This window comes from Equus asinus, chromosome 15 (genome assembly GCF_041296235.1).
Source record: "Equus asinus isolate D_3611 breed Donkey chromosome 15, EquAss-T2T_v2, whole genome shotgun sequence".
NCBI classification, from domain to species: Eukaryota; Metazoa; Chordata; class Mammalia; order Perissodactyla; family Equidae; genus Equus; species Equus asinus.
The window spans coordinates 2,396,537-2,420,412 of NC_091804.1; the positions used below are offsets into that span (position 1 = coordinate 2,396,537).

A 23,876-nucleotide genomic window follows, 5' to 3' on the forward strand; every position below is an offset into this window, starting at 1 on the left:
AAAAAGGCTGTTAGGAATTTTGGCCATCACATGTTAGCATACAGAGCAATATAAAAAGCAGAGGAACTTGTCACTAGCTCCATCAAAATAGTCACAGGATAATGAAAAAATAAACAGTTTTTAATGAAGAAAATTATAAACTGGAATGAATGATTGTAAATGAAAAGTTGTCAGATTATCATTGTAAATGTTTAAACAGCTTGCGCATGTTGTTTTGGGTTTTGGTTGTATTTCCTTGGGATAATCCCTGTTCCTCTTTTCTTAAACTAGGTGAAGGAGTTTGACTCAATATCTCGCTTGGATCAGTGGCTTACTACCATGTTGCTTCGTATCAAAAAGTCCATTCAAGGGGATGGAGAAGGAGACGGAGACCTCAAGTGAAGTGCTTGTCTTTGTGGCATGCAGCTAACTGCTCTTTAGCTTCATCTTAGGCCCAGTGATCTTTATGGAGTGCCCATTTAATGGCTTCATTTTGTGCACATGAGTGAAACAAGATATGTGTGTTGTTTAATTTAAGCTCACCATGTTTGTGTCGCTGAAGTGGACGGATGGGAAGTGCCTGTGCATATTGTGAGTGTGATGGGCTGTTTCACGCTTGCCAGAGTCCCCAGAGTTTCCTGAGAATTACTTCAGAATCATATTCTTGTTATTTTGACATTTGCAGAGCCTGTTTCATTTTGCCACGTTTTTGTATCCTTTATCTTGGACTTGAGTACCCCACCCAATTTTTCTGATAGATGCTCTGCATATTCTCTGTAAATTTGCATCTGGATGTATTCTCTAAATGTACGTATTTAGTTTAGGATGGTTGTTAGGAATGAGTTTATGCCTTTCCTCTTTAGAAATTGTTTTCGTGTGTGTGTGTGTCTGTGTGGTCTTGTGATTCTTTTGGTGGTGCTAGTGGCCAGTCTCTTTGCTTTTTTTGTTCTGTATGCTAACGTGCATGCAAAAATTCAGAACAGCCAAGGTCTGCCGGCATCACTTACATTGTAAGAAAAGGGAGCTTCCTGGCAGTGCTTGCTGCCATGTGGATGAATGTCAGGATGAATTTGACTGATTGTACACACCCAAGATCTATAAGAAACAGAATTTTTTCTTTTTCTGGAGATAGTTTTCACTTTTAGTTGGGTTCAAAATCCCTTTCTTTGTGTTCACGTAAAGATGTTTTAACTGGCACATCTCTTTTCTTCACTTTCATGTTAACACACTTTCCCACATTGAGATGGTGCCCTCTGTGCCACCACCACGTAAATCTGCATCAGGGCCTGGAGATTATCTAAGTGGAAGCTTGAGAAGGTTTGTCATTAATTTTATCCATTTATTGAACGTGATGAGTTAGGTAGAGTAAATACAGTACACAGGTTTACTATATATATATGCCCAGCTGGGGAAGAACACCAATTAGCTTCCAAGGGGACTTGATTTTTCCTCTTAGCTGTTGGAATTGTTTTAGCTTGTGTGTTTGATTTCTGTCCAGTTATTTCGGTTGATATAATATGTGCTCGGTTGACCTTGATCCCTACTCATTATGTTACATGCTGACGTTGTACTTTAGACGTGGTCAGAAACTCCTCTGCATATTTTTAGGCTTAAATGATTTATGTTTGATGTGCATTTGTTGTCAGTGATAGCCTGTGGTTCTTTCTAAATTGTGCTGCTGACATTAATGATAGAGAATGAAACTTCCCATATTATGTCAGATGGTAACTGGTATTTGAATGATGTTTTTGTTTTTGGATGTCCTTCAACTGGGATTGGTAGGCTTTCATTGGCAGAAGTAGAGTGGGTGTGCCCAGGCCAAGGGCTGAGAGAGAAGGAAGGTTCAGGGATGGTGAATAGGTCAGTCTGGGATGAAGGGGAAAGTAGCAGGAAAGGAAGTTGAAAAGGGCCAGCTAAGGCCCAATTATGGAGGCTGTCTGTTAGGTGGCCGTGAAGATTCCCTGGCCGTAGTTGTGGGGTCACCTACACAAGGTGGACTGATGGAGAGGAAGGTGAGTGATGTCACAGTGTTGGCTGAGGGTGGAGGGAATGGGCCAGAAAACATGGATACTCTGGCTTTGCACCCTAGAATCTGATGAGGATTCTTTCCTTTCTTCAAAGGTCTGGGATTCTTAAAGACAGTCATCACTATGGTACAATCTGAAATGGAGCCCGTTTGGTACTTCTTCATTTTCCCGTTTCCTTATGACAAAAAGATGAGAGGGAACGGTGGGTTCTTGTTGCTCTATATAATCTATTCCACAACCAAGTGCACTTTGTAGCCTGTGTCCCTGGATGCAATCTGTCCCATCTGGAGAGCATTCAGATCCCAGCCAGCCAGCATGCTTGTTTCATGACGGTCTAGAAAGTTTGTTTCCACTTGTTAAAAGAACCTTCTGATCTGACCGCTTAAAATGAAAACCAGTGATTTCTTTTAAGGCAATTCTGTTCAGCTTTCACCATGATCCCCTAACAAACACCTATCTGAAGAAAGACGTATGGTTTTTTAAAAATAGTAGTGGTAGCATTTTATTATGTCAATCAAAGAATTGCTTATTTTATTGAAATAAACACTGGGCTCAGTGCCTGAGTTAAGAATTTTCTGTTTTTAATATTTTCACATGGAAAGAATACAAATAATTGTAATGGCTAGAACAGACCTGCCGGAAGATAAAAGAAAAATGAGCAGAAAAAAGTCCCATTAACAGTATCCAGCCTTCGTTCCTTGAAATGCCTCCTCACTGTTGGAGCAGCACCGTGACTCAGAGGCCGAGTTAGAGTTTCAGAATTTATATTGTTTATGACAAAACATAATGACTATTTACGTTACAGTTCTTGTATTTTAGCAAATCTGGGGTTAGTTCATAGTCAATGTCGGTTAAAATTTCTTACAGGAAAGCTTTGCTTCTTGTGGCAGCATTTTTATACCTTGTGTGAATTCCTTTTTTATTTAATAATTCGAAAGCAGTGTTTTTGCACAGTTGTGACTGTGTGTGATGGCGTCTCTATAACCAAAGTGTGTGCTTTTAATGTTTCCTCTGATACTGTGCATTTAAAATGTCCAAATGCAAACTGCTGTGGCTTTCTTCGGAGGATTTGGCAGCACAGCATGCCACCTGTGACCCGCCTGCCTGCCGTGTGAGCTGTGATCAGGAGCAGGTTCCTGCCCATGAAGTTCTGAGTCGGTCACTGTGGGGTTCTCCTCTCTCATTCTCTCAGGCAGAGGATTATGTTATGAAAACTAACCATGTGACAATAAATCTACCTTAGCAGAAAGAGTATGTATATTTTATGTGAACCTGTACAGTAAATAAAGTGGAAATTATGAGTAACACTTTGATGGGTCTTTCCTGGCTTCCTTGAAGTTGTTCCATGAAGTTTAAGGCAGTGGACGCTCATATTCTCCAGGCTGTTTGAAAGTCCATCCAAACAGGGATTTGACTACGTTACAGCCTCTGTCACTTGGTGGAAAGTCAGGGCACTGTAACCATTTTGCAGGCAGAGGGTTTATGAAGGAAACGCTGACTACAGCCTGGACTGCAGGTTTGCACTCTCTCTCTGAAGCCTCACACTCACATCTCTTCCTGCTGCCCCATTAAGGAATCTTGCTTATTACATCCTTTAGTCTGCAGTCACTTGGAAAGTTGCGGGAAGAGTGTTTCCTGGAACACTCTTGGAGGCTTTGGGGGTGAGGAACTCTGAAGCCACTCAACTCTCTTGGCCGTGTTGAACTTCGCAGATGTCTGTACAGGGGTGGCATGTGCCCCTGGGGTGGGTGCAGCCCACTGGCCACTTGGGCCTCATTCTGTGGAGGAAGAGGATGCTGTGTGAGGCTAGTGCAGGCCAGCTCATCGTGTCAGAGAGCAGCGTTCAGGTCTGTAAGTATATTCACAACAACTTAAAGATAATTCAAAGCAAATTTTAAAAGATGAATGGTAGAACAGGCCATCCCAATCTGGGAATACTGAGTTGTTGTTGATCATTGAAGGTTAGTTTATCATTCAAATGTCTCTTCTCAGAATCATCATTTCCGAATAGAAGCCACCATGGTGATTTAAAAACCTGGTTTTGCCAGTCTTGGTCAGAGTCCCTGTGCAGATTGGCAAAGGTAAGTGGGTGGTTTCTGGGGCTTGGCCAGGGTGACATGACACATGGCCCTCTGACCCGTGTTTGTAGCCTGCTCAGTTCCTTCTGCTCGTCTCGGTACCTGTGAACAAATGCCCCTTTGCATGGGTGTGCCCCCTTCCCCGAGATAACATTGTTGCCTCAAGTGATGTGAACACCATCAAGCTTAGTTAGGGGACAGGACTCATTTGGTCGCAAAAAAATGTCCCTGGTGCAGCAAGGTATAACATTTAACAGGCTAGAATTATAACTTAGACTACCTAAGCAAAATGACATTTCTGTTAAAATCAGCTTTAATAAAGGTCCTCCCCCACCACATGGCCCTTTTTTCCCCAAACTGTACAACAAATTTTGGTAAAACCAAAGGCATTAGAGCACTTTGGAGTTTGGGCTGAGTATTTCCCAGAAATGGTTGGAAGGCACTAATTACCTTCTCAGTAGCCTTTCCTGATGCCCTGGCAGAAGCAGGGCCAGCACCAAGGGCACTTTCCTAATCACAGATTTGGGACTGACATGCTCCGAGGTTTGCCTTGCTGTCACTCAGTGAGGCTGTACTTGGATTAAGAGAAATAGAGGGAGACACTCACAAATCTCTCTGTGATGAGTCTTCTCCAAGGTGTTTGGATTTCTCTGTTCTCGGGCAGCCCTACCCTCCCAGGAAGAGGCCAGAGAAATGGATATAGTTGGAGAAGTCTCTGTGATGCAGACTTTAACATTACATTGAAGAAACAGTCCCCTTACACACTTCAGCTGCACAGATGGTTTCCACGTAAGCGGAGGTCAGTTACTCATCACCAGGCCTTCCACTTCTAAAGAATAAATGTGCAGTGCAATTCACATAGTTAAATGGATTAATCCTAGGACCATAGACACTGGTTTTAAATTTCATTGTCCAGGAAATTCAACTTGTTTCAGTTAGTGTTATTTCTATAGAGCCTAAATTCTAATAATGGAAATAAACTTAGACTTGCAAAACTACTTTTACAAAGCAAACATTTATTAACACATTAAACAATTTTTTATAGAACTTCTAAAGAAACAAATTCAAGACAAAAATTATTCCAGTGGGTAACAAAATAATCTGTTATTTAAATTCCTTCTCATTGGGATGACTTTATTCCTTGAAACAGTACCTCAGCTAGGCAGGCTCATTCTCTCACCAAGAATAAAATGGTTGTGTGATAGTCACTACTGTTTTGTTCTGTAAACACAACCAGGATGTGTTGTCATAATTGAATTTGAAGTAATTCAATACTGCTACCTTCAAGAGTACGTGTGAAGTGTGATCAGCACCTAAGACACCTCAGAGCGGCTTTAGTATTCACTTTCCCATGTCACAAGTTAGAACAAAATAAGCACTCAGGAAGAAAGTCTCCTTCCCTCATAGTTTCTGGCATAGTGCAGCTGTATCTTCATCCTGGAACTTACCGAGAAAGTAACTTTCTCTTAGAAAATGAAAGTTTTCACAGCAAGTTTAATAAATTAAAACATAGGAAAAACTAGTGAACACAAGAACTCTCCTCCTTCAAGGTTCTCTTTTTAAGGTAACACGTTTAGGGCTATATGTGAGCCAAAGCACTTTGCATGCGGCAACACACCCAAGCCACTGGAAGAGTCAGGGTTAGCAAATACAGAATTGTCTTGTTGCAAATTCGTTTTGAGCAAAAGGCCAGAATGAGACAGCCAAAGGAGCATTTAAGACAGTTAGTGGTTCTGTACTTTGAAAGCATCATCACAGATGAAGGTACCAAGGCTTTCACTCCCCTCTGCTGTATTCTCACAGGCTTCCAAGGAAACAAATGTCTGACAATTACTTGTCTGTTTCAAGCTCTTGATGTGGAAAATGACAAATTCTGGGTTTCTAAAAATTACAGAAATTAAGTCAGGAAAACCTAGCAAAAATACTAATACTCTGTGTTCTAAGATTTGCCACAATCATCTCATTGCTACTCATGAATAAAATGACTGTACTGATGTTTCAGGTGTTCTAAAGCCCCTTGCTTCATTTTTCACACCTCTTTGCAAAAACTACTACACTGCTTGCTGCTATAATCTTTGGTAGGACAGCTTTTACCTAATCAGACTTTCCAGAATGGAACTGAACAGCCACATTTCATTTCAAAAGTTATTTTGTGGAGGGCTGGCCCGGTGGTGCAGCGGTTAAGTTCCCACATTCTGCTTCAGCGGTCTGGGGTTCACTGGTTCGGATCCCGGGTGTGGACCTGCACACCATTTATCAGGCCATGCTCTGGTAGGCATCCCACATATAAAGTAGAGGAAGATGGGTACAGATGTTAGCTCAGGGCTAATCTTCCTTAAAAAAAAAGTTATTTTGTGGGACCAGCCCAATGGTGTAGTGGTTAAGTTCGCACCCTCAGCTTCAGTAGCCTGGGGTTCACGGGTTCAGATTCTGGGAGTGGACCTACAAACCACTCATCAACCCATGCTGTGGCAGGGTCCCACATACAAAAGAGGAAGGCTGGCACAGATGTTACTCAGGACCAATCTTCCTCACCCAAAAAATGTTATTTTGTGATAAATTTCCTAGCTGCATATGTGCTGTAAGTAGACATTATACTAAGCTATTTCACAAGTGTTCAATTTGTCATTCCTTTTTAGCGCCTACAAACGGGGGTGGAAGGGAATGAATGCAATTATCCATTTCTTCAGTACCATTCGAGGGTCCCCAGAGCAAATCTGATTTGCTTCAACAGGAAAGAAACAGCTGAAAATACATGGCCCTGGTTTTATTTCAGCTTTGTAGAAAAATACTTTGAAAGTATCACAAATAAACACACATGGAAATATAAGGCAGCCTAAGACACCAGGGAGACAATTTCATGAGCTGGATCAATGCTCTGTACTGTAAAGTTAAGCAGTTGTTTACACTTCATAAACATCAAGACAATCAAGCATTAGAATGATTAACACATACAACCTACACCAGAATTAAGTGAGGTTATGTTAACTGCCTTGTTTGTTGATAAAGTGTAGCTGAAGTCATGCAGATCAGGGTTTTTAAGAGAAAGCTTTAAAGACGTGCAAGTTAGCAAAAATTCAGGGAAACCTGCTGAAGCCATTCTTGCCCACTGCTTTGCCCAGAGACAGTTCTTTGTCTTAGCCCCTGACGTGATCTTGTGTACACTTAGCACACACAGACACAGGATGAGACCTGCTTGGCAGGTAACTCCAAGCTCTTATTCCATGTTGGTCAAAGAGTGAAGCTGTGCGGGCATCGAGTCTGTCTGCGGAGTCAGCTCACTAAGCTCACTGATGGTGGTGGCCAGCAGAGCGTCCTGGGACACCATGGAATCATGTGACTTGCAGGCCGTGTCTGCAGAACTGTTCTCCTGCACGGCAGACACGCTGTCTTGGACCGTGGCCAGGTTGTGAAAATGGCCGTTTTCTGCAAAAGACAGCAGTTTATCTGAAAGTTTGGATGACGCATATTCTTCATCAGGCTGTTCAGTCTTGTGCCCTTCATCATTCTTGGGTGAGCCATCTACAATAACAAGGAAAGACTTCCATGGAGTATTCTTATCATGTATCTACAAATCAAACACAAAACAAAAGTCACTTGATGTGTTTCTGAACAAGTATCTGTAAGTCTCCCAATTCACAGCTACTTACTAACAAGTCTGTCTTTTAAAACAATAGTCTCTCTTCAACAAATTTAGTTTCTACTGCAGCAAAATGCCCTCTCACTAATGGTCAAATATCTTTCTACCACCGCTTATCACAGATTGTGCCTTCCTGGGCCTCGAGACTTGGTCCTGCACTTCATTCACACTGTGAGTGTACTCACTGCAGAGGAAGCCTGAGAAAGACCTGTCATCTTCTACAACCACCTTATGGAATGGTGACAGCACTTCTGACTACTAGGGTTATGCGTCCCTAAGGACCAGCCGTGTGTCATTCTTAAAGAAGCCAGACTGTTGCTTACTGAAGTGTGCCGCCGGAGAGTAGACTTATCAGTAAACGTCCGTCCACAAGCATTGCACATGAACGGCTTCTCTCCTGTGTGGATGCGATGGTGGCGCTGGAGAGCGTTGAGCTGGGTGAACTGCTTACCACACTGGTCGCAACAATAGGGACGTTCCCCTGAGACAGGAAAGAAAACTACTGGTTGATCTCTTCAGCCTCCTGTACCTTATTTTGTTTACAGTCTGGAATAACACTGTTTGTAAACTGCTAGAAACGTCAGCATTCCACCACAAGGAAGGCTATGTTGGGAACGACATGAGGGTGAACTCACAGGCACGGATTGACCATCCCTATAACACCAGGAGTTTATGGTCTACGCCAGAAAAGAGCCAACACCCATGCAAGCAGCTGGTATTACATCTATAGACATTTCACCTATTCCCCACAGTAATGGAGTATAAAATCCCAAATCCCCTAACAGCTGAATTTGCATGCATGTGTGTATGCACCTAATATGTACAGATCATTATCTCTAATTCTAATGTTAAAATGTTCGCGTATCCACATCCATATTCAAACATTCATACCTCTTCAGTTTCTTAGAGCCAGAAACTAGAAACTCAAAAATATAAAAATGTTATTATGACACATAAAGTTTGGCCAAAGGTCTTTGCTAAAGCTAAATTCCACATAATTTTCCAGTAAATCAAAAACTTTTGAGATGTTTTTCTTGCCACCCTGAACTCCCTTTTTGGTGACATCCCAGCCATACCTGTGTGGACTTTAATGTGCTGGTAAAGTGAGTTCCGCTGGGCAAAAGTCCTGAGACAAACTTCACATTTAAAGGGTTTGGATCCAGTATGGATTCTATTGTGATGTTTCAAATACTCCTTAGAAGCAAAACTCTTGCCACATGTTTCACACATAAAAGGTCTTTCACCTACATGGAAAGATGAAACAAAAAGCCAGAAATGATACAGGCACGAGAACACACTGGAAGAGTGGGTCCACACTCTTAAACCCACACGAACTCAACAGTGCTCGGATGGGCAGTGTGTTACATTCTCCAGTTGAAACTATTATAAAACATCTATTCATGTGAGACGCTTGCTACTTGCCGACAGCCGTTGTAAAATACCCTTGGAAATCCCAAGGAAGATTCCACTAGACTAGAATTAAAGAGGCATTGTTCAGCAGCTCACGTTTGGGAAATTTAGTCATTCCAAACAAAGTAATTTTACAACTTGTTTGGAGGAATTGTTGGACCTTTCAAAGCACTTCTTTGGGTCTTTATCGCAATCAAAGTCTCTTCAAGGAAGTTCCCATTAGACCTACAAGCATGACTATTCCGGAGTAGCAACTCCCAGTCAACCTGGATTGGCTTATGGGACGAGAAAAAAATGTTCAATACCATTTCACAGTAAGTAGTTTGAGTCCTTTAATCCCACAAATCAAATTCATCTGATGATTAGGTGTGCCCCTGATTTCACAAACATTAAAAATACTGGCTGTAATAAAATCTGACTATATTAATATTTTCACCAGATGACCAATTCTAACAATCTATCAGTGTGACCTAACTTCACCTCCATCCCCAAGCATCCAGTAGACGCCACTTCTGCTCATTTTACAGTCTAGAAATTCATGTCATTAAATGCCTCGTCTCTATCTTGCCTGCATTTGAACCTGAAGTGCTTAGAAGTAAAAATTTAAAAATGCAAGCAGATAAGAAGGAACTGGGTTAGTATGCTAACTATAGTTATTCGACAGACTCTGTATGCTTCTGTACCATATACAACAGGGTTCTAAACCTCAGGGTTATTGTGCTGAATCAGAAGAAAGCCAACTTAAATTTTCTCCCTTACATAATAAAATCACAAAAATTTTTAAAAGTAGAAATGAGATAATTCCACCACCTTAACACATCACATAATTTATTTTCTTCCAGTCTTTTACGTGCAGGTTTTCAATACAGTTGGGATTAACAACTATGCCTAATTGTGTATTTTTCAAGTCAACATCCAAGCACAGTTTTTCACACTGTTCAGGGCCCTTACTGGGGACAGCCAGGTCGTTAGCTGGGAGAAGTTTACTGAACCACTTCCTTTGGTTAGACAGTCAGGTTGTTTCCAGTTCCTTGTTATTAGAAATAGCAAGAAGAGAGATAATAGCATATAGCTTTCTCCATATTCTGAACAATTTCTTTAGAACAGATGCCTAGAAATGGAATTCGGGTAGGAACTGTTTCATACCTCTCGATACATTAAGAGTCACCTGCACATTCCTACTGCCCAGTGTGCAAGGCCATCGCCACGAGCACACAGCCCTGGAGCAGTGGGCATATTTCATTGTCCATTTTGGCTCATTTACTGATGGAAAAGCTCCATCATGGCTTTAACCTGCACGACTTTGGTAGATGCCAACTTCTAAATTAATAAATTGCAGTTTCCTTCTACAGCTAGGAAAGACATTCAATCACAGCAGCATGAGTATTTACCTGTGTGACACCTTTTATGATAAATCAGCATGTGGTTCTGAGTGAATCTTGCACCACATTCATCACAGACAAAAGGTTTTTCCCCTGTATGAATTCTGAAAGTACAACATTCAGATGATAACTTAGGATGTATTTCAAACCTCACTTTACAATACAATTTCCACTCTAGCCTGCAAAGATAGTTTATTTCAAGAGACCAGACAAGAATGACTGGAGTGAAAGGTAAAGAGGCCCATAATCTCCATCCCCAAAGCCATTTCTGCACAAGGCCAACAGGCCGACATGCTTCCTGGAAGACGCTGGATGTCACCCACGTCTGCCTTATGCCGGACAGCGGGGGCAGGCAGAGACCAAGCCTTTGCATATTTTTAAAAACTAACTAGCACCGTGTAATACCTGTAAAACTTCCTCATTCAGAATACTCGACCACAAACACCTTAGGAGCTAGTGCTGCCGAAGTACCACATGATCAAAAACTTTACCATCATTTCCTGATAACGACATAACCAGTCCAGAAAGAACTGTCCTCAAAATGCTGACCAAGCCTGGTTTCTGAGGAGCCTATATAAGCATTTTAATGTCACAACTAGCACGAAGTAGCTAGCAACGACGATTTACTGAGCACTGCCTACGCCAAGTTTTTAACCTTACAGAGAGTAAAAAGATGATGAACACCATGCTACCACCCCAACCCCAACGGCTGGCCCAGGTTTGAGGGCAGGTCTAGAACAGGGTAGAAGACTGCTTGTCCGGATGTCAAGTGTAAATGCTGTCACCCAACTGCAGTTCAGACGCAAATAACAGAAAACACGGTACTAATTCTGGAGTTTAGACTACCCAGTGCACACTTTCCAAGACTGGAAACCAACAGACAAGACCAGAGTGATGTCCTAGGGCCCTCACTGTCATCTCACTGAGGTCTTTTTAATAGGACTGTAGGACCCAGGTGGTCACAGGCCCAAGTTCTCAGTGAAGAGTCAGGAAGAGAGAAATAAAGATAACTAGCTGCAACCCCTCAGGTACCCCAGGAAGTAAGCACCAGAAGCTACTTGGGGAGGGGGAGAGCCCAGGCCTGCAGACAAGACGTGCAGGGCTTGGCGTTTTCAGCAGCCCTCTGCTACGGTGGGGACACTAAGTTCCGTGTCAGGCTTCTGTGTGTGAACGTGGACAGGAGGAAGGAGGGTCCTCATCGGCCTGAGGCCTGTAGGAACACTACGGGATTCCATAGTGTTGAAGAGCAGTCTCTCAGCATCTCTACCCAGAGACAGAATTCAAAGATGTCTCAAAAGAGCCTCCCAACTTGTCGAGGGAACAATTAAGAAGTGAAATATCTAGAGAGATAGCCACACTGGTCCAAATGCTAGAAGAACCTCAATTTCTCAACATGCATTCAAGGGAATAAGCCACGTTCTGAAAAAAAGCTATTTTCATAGGGTCTCTGATATTTCCCAGGACACTCCTTCGCCCGGAGCCACGCGCCCGCACCTCATGTGGGTCTTCAGAGCCGAGGGCTGCGAGAACTTGGCCTCGCACTCGGTGCAGCCGTAGGGCTTGTGGCCCGTGTGCGTCCGCTCGTGCAGCCGCAGGGCCGTCTTGGAGCTCAGGCCCTTGCCGCACTGCTGGCACTGGTGCCGCTCGCCCCCACCCTCGTGCACCTGCACCACGTGCCGCTTGACGTCCTTCTTCCTTTTGAACTTCTTCCCGCACAGGTCGCACGGGAAGTGGCGCTCACTGCTGTGCACGTGGCGCTGGTGGCTCTTCAGGTTGCAGCGGTTGGCGAAGGTCTGGCCGCAGGTGTCGCAACGGTGAACCACCTCGGTGGCCACCCCATGGTGGAGCCTGACGTGCTTCAGGAAGCTCTTCTCATACAGAAAGGCTTTCTCGCAGATGGTGCACTTAAAGTTGCTCTTCCTCTTCTCTGCCTCCTGGTCCTCCTCGTCCTCCTCATCGCCCCGCCCTGCTTTCTGCAGCCCCTCCTCCACCTCCACCCCAGCAGTGCCATCCTCGTTTTTTGTAATTGGGTCCAGCTCTGTGCCCACCGCCTCTGGACTGGGGACTTGGGGACCCCTGTAGTCCTTCATGTCGGCCTCGGGACTTTTCTGCTGCTCTCGGAGTCTTCTCGTGTATTTCTTTTTAGGGATCTCCACAAAGACCTTTCTTCCGGCCAGCCTTCCACTAGCTCTTCTGAGTTTAGGGTAGGGAGGCTTAACTACATCTTTTTTCTTGTCTGGTTTCTCCTTGGACTTCCTCAAGGGCATATCTGACAGCATGCCATTGTTAATTCTCGCCACCGGGGGATTTGGGGAATCCGCAAGGCTGCTGGCGACAGGACCATCCAGAGCTGCACTTGCCCGGGGGCCAGGAGCCACAGTGACTTGGGCACCACTGCTCCCTTCCACCTGCTGAGACTCTGAGAAACTCTGCAACTCCAAAAGCACCGACTCCAACATCTGTTTCTTTAATTGAAAACAAGTTTCTGATAAGTCCAAACATTTCAGCTTTTCAGCCATTTCCAGCATTCGCTGCACCCGATCTTCTTCCACCTGTACCTTTGCAGTGTAGACAAACTCAAGGAACGAAGCAAAGTCGACAACTTGCACTTCGTTTAAGTAGACATTAGTCCTAGTGCCATCCACAGTCTTCTCGTTAAGGAACATTTCCTTAAAAAACTTGCTGGTGGCTGCCAGCACCACCTTATGGGCCATGAATTCTTCGCGGACACCCTGGTACTCCACACTGACAGTCACGTCACACAGGTGACCGAGAAGACGGAGTTGATGCATTTCATGCAGAAGGTTAAAGGGTGAGGATTTGGATTCCAGCAGAACTGCACCACTTTCCATGTTTCTTCTTTCCCAAAACAGCTCTGAAAACAAAATCAAGAATTATTCATGAATGAGCAATCACTGAAATACAAGGATTAAAAATTATGAGGATTATTTCAGATCTTTAGAGGATATAAACTGATTAACAACCTCAACCTAACTTTTCTCATGTAAACATTTAAATCACACTTCGCTTCTTAGTTTTCTGAAGTCAATTCCTGATGCACCCTCATAAGATAATATGTGCATGAAAAAATAGAATATTACTAAGATTTCCCCTGAAGAAAAACATAAATGATTAAGGTTTTAATTAATGAAATACATTAAAGCAGTAATTTTCTTACAGACACAGGCCCCAAAACTATAACAGAATTTATGACAACAATAATATCTAGTCCTTTGATCAGGAAACCAAATAATTAAAACAAAACATACAGCCACCACTGTCTGGGAGCAAACCTTAGAGAATCATATCTGCCTTTGAAAACAACCAAATAAATAAATAACTACTTTCCATGAGAAAAAAGTTCACGGAAAAGTAGTCCACAAGCCATGGCTGTTTACAACACTCCATAATTTGAATTACTGTTACTCTACTGAAGTAAGGCAAGTTCCACAGCTTTTACAAGCTGTGTCATCTTGAATAAGTAACGTAACTTCTCTGAACCTTAATTTCCTCCTCTACAGAAGGTTTGGCAGGTCATCGTAAGGCTTCAAGGAGTGCAAACATGTCAAGCGCTTACAGCCATGCCTGAGACTTGTGAGTTGTTACTGGCTTCCCATGTGCCAGCCCTGGGTGCCCATCATCCCATTTCACAGATCAGGAACCCACACGGGCACAGTAAGTGGTTGGGCTGGGCCTGGAGCCTGGGCCTAAGCCTGGTGGACTCTGGACTCTGAGCTGCTCAGCACACCCCTCAGCTCAGCCTTGCCACATGCAGACAGCAACTTCTGCTCCCTGGATCGTCCCACAGCAGTGGGCATCGCAGACTTCATCAGCACCCCGCCCGAGTCGCCCCTCCTTGGCTTCCATGGTACCCCACGCCACCCTGGGTCATTTCTTCGGCTCTGCTGGCTCTTCTGTCATTCAGGCTCTGTGAATGTGTGCTTTCTCCTCAAGTTCGTCCCCGACCTTCTGCTCTTGAATCTACCTTCTTCCTCAAGTTTGCTCTGGTTCCGAAATCTCCACCCCCCTTCTTTCTGACCTCCTTTAGCCAGCTCTCTGATGTCACCTCAGATTCAACACGTCTAGAGCATAACTGGTCTTCACCTCCCCAAGCCCACCTCTCCGTCCTCTCCAGTCGCATCCACCACCCTGCCTTCAGTACCTGGGGCTACAACCGGCTCTCCGCAACCGCCAGCCCCCCAACCAGGAAAAGGCCGCCCTCGGAGAGCTCAACGGTAAAAGGACATCCACGAGGCCTGACCAGTGTCACCTGAAGGAGACTCAGACACTGCAAACACCGCCCTGGCCTGAGTAAAGGATGCGCGGCGCCGGGCGGGGCGGCGACCGACTCCAGCCGGCTCGGAGAAATGGCCGCACCGGCTCGCAGCCTGAGACCCACCCCGCCAGCAGCCCTGCGCTTCCCAAAGCTCGGCCCGCGCGGCCGGGAGCAGCCGTGCGGACTCACGGGCGGCCTGACAGGGATGCCGAGCCACCCAGTGCAGCGGCTTCCGAGCACCAGTCCCCATTCTGCCCACCACAGGGAGAGAAGGCAGGGATCATGGCGACAGGAACACTTCGGCCTGGGTGACAGCTGCATCTCCCACTGTAACTGGCTGGCACCCCGGCCGCCGCCTCCGTCCTGAGCATCAGCCCACGTCGGCGGCCCCTCCACACCGGAGGGTCTGCAGCGCTCCAGCCCGGCGCGAGCCCGAGCCAGCACCGGCTCCGATGGCGCCGGCCCGCGGGCCCCGACTCCAGACTTCCGAAGAGCACGCGGCCCCGCTGCAGGCGGACCCGAGTGCAGGCTCGGCCCCGGGCATCCACGGGCGCGCGCGAGATCGGGCCTGGCCTCCGGCCCCGGGCCGCCGCGGATCCCGCACCCCCGAGGCCCGCCGCTCCTCGGGAGGGGCCCGCGCGGCCGGCCGCTCCTGCGCGCGGACAGCCGGGAGGCGGCGGCCGGAGAGAGGGCGGGCTGGGCGCGGGCAGCGCACTCACCTCCCAGCCGGCCAGCTGCCGCCGCGCATCCGCCGGACCAGGCCCGCGGGGCCGATGGCCGGCTGGGCGGGGAGCGGCACCCGCGCGGGCAGCTCCGATTGGCCGCCGCGGGCCCCGCCCCGCCCCCTCCAGCCCCGCCCCTTCCCGGGGCGGGGGAGTGCCTGCGCGCGCACGTCCTACTGCGGAGGCCGTTGGGGCAGAGCGACGCGGTCCGTACGTGGGGGTCGCGCGTCGGTCCGGCAGTGCAGGACGGCGACCCGCGCCGCCACCAAGGTCTGCGCCTGCGCAGAAGGCCTGGAGGGCGGCTCTGCGGCGCGGCGGGTGGGGCCGGGGCACGCCCCGAAGGTCACGTGAGCGGCGGGCGCGGTCACGCTCGGGCCCCTCCCCGGCCGCGGGCGGCGTGCGTGCTGGCGTGCCTGGGTGGGATCCGCCCTCCTCCGGACGTCGCTCGGTCGGACACACTCCTGGGACCCGCTCGGCGCCTCCCTGTCCCCGCGGCGCGGCTGCTTATCCGGAGGCGCCGGCGCAGCCGGCCTGGCTCCCCGGGCCCGCCGCCCTCCCTCGGAGTCCGAGCCCCGGCTCGGGACCGTGCTGCCCCGCCGGCCCGGCCTGCTTTGAAAGACCCCTGGGCTCCCGCTCCCGGTGCTCGGCCGATTGCGACCCCGGGTCCCGTGCGAGCCGCCGCAGGTCATGCTGGTAATGCCTGGGCGTGTAGCACGATCAGATTAAAATAGGAGGCTTAATTCCTCCTGTTGGAAATAGTTTTCGCTCCCCCTTTTTCTTTGAGCATTTACCATAGAAAACTGGTCATTATGAATACTTTATCCTCTCTGAAATGTATGTAAATCCTTTTGAAGACTAGCTAGGCCTTGTGTCAGCTTTATGACCCAGAACCTAGGAAAGTCCTTAGGGCTGGGAGCCGGCTCTGAAATGTAAACGTCCGAGGGGGTGGCGCGTCTCCAGTTTCCCGGAGAGTGGAGGCGCCTGATTTCAGCGGGCGCCTTGCTCCAAATTGCAAAACTAACTCCTGTCGCAAAGATAATGAGAAGTGTGTTTTTCCTCCGGATAACCAAAGCGCTAACTGACCTCGATGGCCATCCCAGTTGCCGCGTGGAGTTAGGATGCAGTATGACCAACAGTGTTGCCAAGTCCTCTAGTGGAGCACTAGCTAGTGTTTAGTTGAGAGCATATAGGTAATGGGTTGTACCTGGTTGGCCACAGGAAAGGGTGACATTTCTTTCTTACCAGCTGCCTGTGATGCCATCCAATTCTGGTTTAATGCTTACTCAACAATGAAAGTGTTTCCTTTCTCTACTCCCTTTTGTGGAGAAGGTTTCTGGGTAACGGGAAGATTTTGATTTTAATTGTATTTTCCCAGCGGGAGCCAGCTTCCCACACATCAGGTGCTCAGTCAAGATTTGAAGAATGCATGATAGGCATCTTTGCTTCAGCACAGTATCTTTATATTTGGTTACACGATTCAAGGAGATTGGAATAAACACAGTTTTCACTTATGGCCCAGGGAAGGTCCAGAATCATTTTTTATTGTATGATTTTGCTTTGCATTACAAAAAGGTGATTTGCTTTCTCACGTCAGTGCTTGTTGGCCATTTGTATATCTCCTTTGGAGAAATTTCTGTTCAGATCCTTTTTAGTTTTTTTTTTTTGAGTTGTAAGAGTTCTTTTTATACGCTAGATAAAAGGCCCTTATCAGATAATATAATTTGTAAATATTTCTCCCATCCTGTGGATTTTCTTTTCGTTTTCATGATGGTGTCTTTTTTTTTTTTTTCCTTGAGAAAGATTACCCCTTAGCTAACATCTGCGCCCATCTCCCTCCTCTTTATATGTGGGACGCCTGCCACATCATCATGGCTTGAGGAGCAGTGCATAGGTCTGTACCCGGATCCGAATCAGCAAACTCCGGGCCGCCCACACAGAATGTGTGAACTTAACTGCTGTGCCACTGGGCCAGCCCCATGATGGTATCTTTTGAAGCACAGGATTTTTAAATTTTGATGAAATCCAATCTATTTTTTCTTTTGTTTTTGGAAACCAGGTCCTAATACAAGGTCATGATGATTTACACCTGTTTTCTTCTCAAGGTTTTTGTAGTTTTACCTCTTACGCTTAGGTCTTTGATGCATTTTGAATTAATTTTTGTATATGGTGTGAGGTAGGGGTCCCACTTAATTCTTATGCATGTGATTATCCAGTTGTCCCAGCACCATTTGTTGAAAAGACTATGCTTTCCCTATTACCCTGTCTTGGCCTCCTTGTTGGAAATCATTTGGACCATAAATGTGAGGGTTTACTTTTGGACTCTCAACTCTAGTCAATTGATCCATATGACTATCCTTATGTCAGTACCACATGGTCTTAATTATTGTGTATATATATTTTTTTTCCTCAGAGAGGTTTTGAAGTTTTTGATATCAGTCACTCTTTTCTTTTGAGTTTCTTCTGCTGATTGGAAACTCAGAAAATACTTCTAAATGTAAAAAAGAGAGGATAGGAAGCACGAAAGTATAGAGATGATGCCCTGAGAGCCTACTATGTCCAGAACAGGCTACAGACTTGGCTCAGAGATTCCTAGTGGCCAAAGAGAAAAAGACTATAAAGCTTTGTCTACCATCTGTTTCATAGTCTGTTGCCCCTGATCAGCTGGTGAGTGAGACAACCATCCAGTACACTGGCCAAGGTTTTTATCTTGTCCAGATTCATGTATTATTCTGTAGAAAAACAAGTTGTTCAGTGGATAAAAACTCATTTACATGAACAGTGTGTCTATAAGAAACGAAGTAAACAATCAGAAAGAGATGGTCAGTGAGGGCTGCCTTACAGAGCCTGTGTCCTCTCTGTGGGGGGACTACATGGGGACAAAAGGACTGAAGGAAGCAGGCTGATGAGAAACTCGTGGCTTCTAGGCCGAAAATGCCGCTACTTCACCATGTGATTTTGGGCAAGCACCTCACCTAGTCTATCAGTACCTATCTGTCTAAAAGCTCCTGGACGTGGTGGAGGCCATGGGAATGTCGCGTGTCTACACTTAACCTGGCATTCTATTTCACCACGGTGTTGGACAAGCTAAAAGAAAGTGGCTCAGTGGGTTAGTGCAGGCTCCTTGCTACCTAGTGTCCAAACAAGGCAGTTCCTTGGTGGGAATCCTAGAACATACAGAGATAGGCAAGAAGTTGCATGTGCTGTTTACAGGCATTCTGGGTGCAGAGGAGTTGATCTGGAATGGGCACACGGCAGGCTGCTGCTACAGTAGGATACAGAAGACACACTCATTCTCTTCTACCAAAAGAACATGTGCACAATGAGTGTACATGTCCCAGTGTTGACTGCAGATGTGGCTAAATGGCCAATTCTCCCCCTTGGTCTTTTGCTTCCCACCTGTAATAATTAGGGTCACTGAATTTCTCTTCTCTCTTCAGTTGCATTATAGCCCCACTTCGCAGAAGGAAAGGTATGTGTCACTTTAAATTGCTGACCCTGCCAAGAGCCAAGGATCTTTTCCAAGTTAGATTATAGAAACAAGATTTGAGAAGTTCGAGCAATAGAGCCAACTATGTGATAACTTGGAAAACCTCCTGCTACAAACACATAGAAATGGAGGCTTAAATAGAACAAGCATCTTTTCAAACGCATGGCTGAGTTTACAAGAAATTTGGGAAATCTCTAGGGTCCAGAAATGAAGAGGGAACCCAAAATCAAATCTGTGAGTGAGCTGTGGCTGCCCTGGGAAGGGGCCGTGGGTCTAGTCTTAATAGTTTAGGAGTCTGGATTTCCACACCCACACACAGTCCGGAAACAGGTGAGATCATTGCATAAAGCTGAAACCCGCAAAGAACCCCATCCCCAGTGAAAGATTAGGAAAAAATAGTTATCCATCAGCACAGAAAATCAAGAAAGTTGTTGGTCTCACCCTGAGCTTGAGGTATAAACGTCTCCCCTGAGGATTTATAACTATGGGCCCATCTGACATGTCAAGTTGGGGTTTAAAATTATGCTACCCATGAGACCTGGGAACTCCTTAGACTGCACATTAACCTAAAACCTGGTCTCTGGCCAGAGACGGCCCAAGGACACCTGTAGAAACAGATGTAAAACCACTCTGGAGGGACGGACACGCTCCCAGCTCAGGCTCACAGGGTCTTGCTCACCATAGATAAACTCACAGTGCAAAGTTGCGAAACACAAGAACAGGCTTCCATGAGTGAGTGGAGGCAGCGATGTAACCGACAGCAGGGTGCACCCTAAGAACTTCAGTACCACACTCAGAAGAACTACAAGATAAACATGTTTATATTATTCAAAACAAGAGAAGGACTTAAACATATTAGGAAAAGTAAGAATAAAGAGCAAGCAGATATGAAAAAGGACTAAATAAAACTTCTGAAAGTTAAACTATACTCACTGAAATTAAGAGCTCTGTTGATGAGTTAAATAGTAGTTTAGGCACAGCTGAAGAATTACTGGATTGGGAAGAGAACTGAGGAAATTGCCAAGAGTGCAATAGAGACGTAGGACAGGAAATAAGAAAGAGAGGTTAAGAAAGACAGGAGAGAATAAGAAAGTCTAATATTCACTCAGGCACGGCTTAATGACGGGGCTGTGTTCTGAGAAACGCTCGTTACCCGGTGTTGTTGTTGTGTAAACCTCAGAGTGTACTTACACACACCCGGATGGCATGGCCTATATACCTAGGCCATAGGGCACTGATCTTACAGGACCACTCTCGCATATGCGATTCGTCACTGACTGAAACGTCGTTATGCAGTACATGACTGTAATACGAGTTCAAGAAGGCAAAAAATAGAGACTGAGACGCACTGTTCACAGGGATAATGGCTGATAATTTTCCAGAATTGAATAAAGAAATTCTCAGGTTTGGGAATGATAAATAAAAATAAATTCACATCTACTCACAATGTAATGAAATTGCAGAACATCAGAACCAAAAAGATCTTCAAATTATCCAGCAATAGACCAGGGGAAATTGATTAAAATTCTCTAAGGAACAGGAAAGGAAATATGTGATCTGTACATAATATTTGTGAGCAGGGCCAACAGGTAAAGAAAAGAACATAGGCATCCATAAATTCAGCAGCAGAAATACTGAAGAGCAATTAGCAGGCTTCTTTATAGAAATAATAAGGATGAATTACACAGAAATACAAAATACCCCACTTAACAACTGAGATTTTTCTTCCTCTCAATTTTTCTAGTCTCTGGTCTTATCCCAGGTGTGATGGTTAGTTTTATGTCACCTTGACTGGCCTAAGGGATGCCCAGATAGCTGGTAAGACATCATTCCTGAGTGTGTCTGTGAGGCTGTTTCTGGAAGGGATGAGCACCGATTCTGTAGACTGAGTAGAGAAACGCCCGCCCCAATGTGGGAGGCATCATTCAATCCTATGGGGGCGCGAATGGAACAAAAAGGCAAAGGGAGGGCGAATTCTCTCTGTTTTCTTGAGCTGTGATGTTCATCTTTTCCTGCCTTCCTACTCTGATCTCCAGCTTCTCAGGCCTTTAGACTCGGACTTAGTTATACCACCCATTTCTCTGGTTCTCCAGCTTGCACATGGAAGACTGCCAGACTTTTCAGCCTCCATAACTATGTGAGCCAATTCCTATAATAAATCTTATACACATTATATATCAATAAACCATATATATTTCTTACATACGTTTCTCCACCCCACCCCACCCCCCACTGGTTGTGTTTCTGTGGAGAACCCTGACTAATACACCTGGGCAGACTCCTCCATTCTAGCCTCTAACCAGCTTGAGGCTGAGCTGTTCTCTTTGCCCTTCCCCTCGGTTTAACACCGTCACTTTCTAATCCTATCTGAAAATTCTTGGCACTAAGATATGCTCTCAGGAGAGAAAGCCTATTAAATCTATGGCCTCAATATTTCTATTCCAAAGTCCCCAAACCAATACATCTTAAAATACAAGTCCATTATACTTACAATGTAGTTATATATGAAAGAGGTTTCTTTCGTAATGAATCTATAATACAATGTAAAAATTCTCATACACTCAATTAAAATTGGGTTTGAGATTTTATTATTATTTTCAACTGAATGTCTGGTGCAAGTTCGACTTCTTATAAATCAATCAACGTTAGCTAAGGACTCACTCGCTGGCCTACTGTAGTGTTTGAAACAGATGGGTCCAGCAGGAAGGTTCCAAACTAAATTGTAATCTTAGCTCTCTGGTGACTAAACAAATATTTCTATCTGCGATTTAAATGTCTTGTCCCTTTGGCTGGTTCTTCACTAAGCAATTCCAACACTAAGTCAAAGAGATGAAAAGTGATTACAAGTGTAAAAGTGTGTGTGTGTCTCTCACACACTGTCACACACAGTCACTCATACTGTGTGGCCTGCAGCATGAGCGTGTAGGCAGCGCTCTGTAGAACCAGGAGAACCACATCCACACTTATGGCTTCTTGCTGGTGTAGGTTTCAATGTTCCTGGTCCACTGTACTTTGTGACAGGAGGACAAACCTGGAGGTTTTCCTCTTTTCATGCCCCCAGGGGACAGGACACTTTATCCTCTTGTCAGAGGGCACTGGGGGAGCACTGCTTCTCTGGCGGTTGGAGAAACACCTCCTGCACACACTATGGCCAGACCAGAGGACACTGATCCTGCCTGTGAGCTTGGTGCAGGCCTGCCCACGGTCCACCAGGCCCTGGGATCCCCGGAGACCACAGCAGTAACTACATGGGCTTCCCTACCAGGGCAAGGCAGCTTGGCCATCGCCTCTGCCGCGGCTCCCATCTGCTCTGCTCCCTCGCATCTGACCACAGGGTATTTCTAGTCTCTAGGCTGATCCCACCGGGCCCTTTGCATCTGGGCATTGTAGCTGCCCACTCAAGGGGTCACTCCCTGCTGATGAGGCTCTGTGCACGTGCATCCTACAGTTTTCTCTTCGCAGGAGACATCACTGGGAAGCAGTCCCTGGTCTGTTTTTTCCAGCCCTAGCCCACAGACTGTGAGGATCCCCCAGTCTCTCACACCTGATGCTTCAGTGACGCCACTCCAAGCCTTCCATTTGCCCTCCTTTCATCACAAATATCCAGCAGACCCTGGCACTCATGTCTCTCAGCTACCTCTCTCATTCGGTGCAATTTTTCTGGTCAATTTCTGCAATGTAGACAAATTCCTCTGTGCAAATGTCACCTAAAACAATCTCTCTTTTAATACCTGACATCTCATCTCTGAGACAAAGTCCTTAAAGCAACTGCTTGAAGCAGCTAAGATGCTTTGTGGACCAGAAATGCTCCCTTTATTTATAAGGGTCCCAAGGCGAACAAGGTGCTGCGTCACAGCCTGAGAACAGCACAGCTGGTAAAAGGGTGCAGGACATTCCCAGGCTTCAGGCAGCAGCTTTCTGTCTCACAAGCAGCTTCTTCTTTTCCATTTGGTCAGGGAGGCAGGAAAACGGAATAACCTGAAGTGGGGCAATACAATACAAAGCTAGCAAAGAACACAGATAATTCACATAAGAGTACACGTGGCATGGGGGGCTGGCCCCGTGGCCGAGTGGTTAAGTTCGTGCACTCGGCTTCCGTGGCCCAGGGTTTCGCTGGTTCAAATCCTGGACTCAGACCTGGCACCACTCATCAAGGCATACTGAGGCAGCGTCCCACATAGCACAACTAGAAGGATTCACAACTAAAAATATACAACTATGTACCTGGGGGCTTTGGGAGAAAAAGGAAAAGTAAAATCTTTAAAAAAAAAAAGTTAAGTTCGCATGCTCCAATGCGGCGGCCCAGGGTCCGGATCCTGGGTGCGGACATCGCACTGCTCGTCAGGCCACGTTGAGGCAGCGTCCCACATCCCACAACTAGAAGGACCTGCAACTAAGATATACAACTGTGTACAGGGAGGGTTTGGGGAGATAAAGCAGAAAAAAAAAGTACACGTGGCAGAGACAATGGAATATTATAAAAACAATAATAAACCAAGGAAACCCACAGACTGACCTGGAGTTAAACTTACTGTTTGATGCAGCAGCAGTTTGCATAAGAAATGCAAGCTCAGGGGCAGTTGAAAAATAAATATATATATACACACATACTATGCACATAACCACGTAACTTAGCCCTCTTGAAAGAGTAAAAGGGAGCAAGCAATTTTCACGTAAGGGAGTTCACTGCAACGCGCTACATTAGTGGAAACTTGGAAACAATCTACTCTCACAAGGAGACAACTGAATATTTTATATCCCCATGCGGCGGTTTATTATTGAGTCATTAAAATAACGTTTTAAAAAACGTTGAATGGAACTTGCGGCAATCATTTCACAACGTGCGTATATATATCAAATTATCACGTTGTACAC

General features: G+C 45.7%; 2 protein-coding genes across 11 annotated transcripts in view; one reads left to right on the forward strand and one right to left on the reverse strand.

Annotated features, from left to right (window-relative positions):
• The window catches only part of NAPB (NSF attachment protein beta), a 45,146-nt gene extending 41,833 nt beyond the window's left edge, over nucleotides 1-3,313 (forward strand). For 3 of the 5 annotated variants that reach the window (XM_070485469.1, XM_070485471.1, XM_070485470.1), the window contains one exon: nucleotides 271-3,313. In XM_070485469.1, coding sequence (XP_070341570.1) covers nucleotides 271-381 — 111 coding nt within the window. In that variant the 3' untranslated portion in view covers nucleotides 382-3,313. The remainder of the gene's footprint in view (nucleotides 1-270) is intronic. The other 2 variants (XR_011494513.1, XR_011494515.1) reach the window with 1 other exon arrangement.
• A 3,066-nt stretch (nucleotides 3,314-6,379) lies between these two features.
• Nucleotides 6,380-15,644, reverse strand: GZF1 (GDNF inducible zinc finger protein 1). 6 transcript variants are annotated; one of them, XM_070485468.1, is made up of 6 exons: nucleotides 15,512-15,644; nucleotides 12,011-13,391; nucleotides 10,526-10,620; nucleotides 8,801-8,968; nucleotides 8,048-8,205; nucleotides 6,380-7,606 (listed from the first exon to the last, which is right to left on the reverse strand). In XM_070485468.1, exons 2-6 carry the CDS (start codon nucleotides 13,366-13,368, stop codon nucleotides 7,358-7,360), a joined length of 2,028 nt encoding a protein of 675 aa, XP_070341569.1. In that variant the 5' UTR covers nucleotides 13,369-13,391; nucleotides 15,512-15,644; the 3' UTR covers nucleotides 6,380-7,357. The 6 variants fall into 6 exon arrangements, with proteins under 6 accessions (XP_070341569.1, XP_044604206.1, XP_044604204.1 ...); XM_044748271.2 differs by having other exon boundaries at nucleotides 6,380-7,652; XM_044748269.2 differs by lacking the exon at nucleotides 15,512-15,644 and adding an exon at nucleotides 15,052-15,494 and having other exon boundaries at nucleotides 6,380-7,652.
• Nucleotides 15,645-23,876: the final 8,232 nt, after the last annotated feature.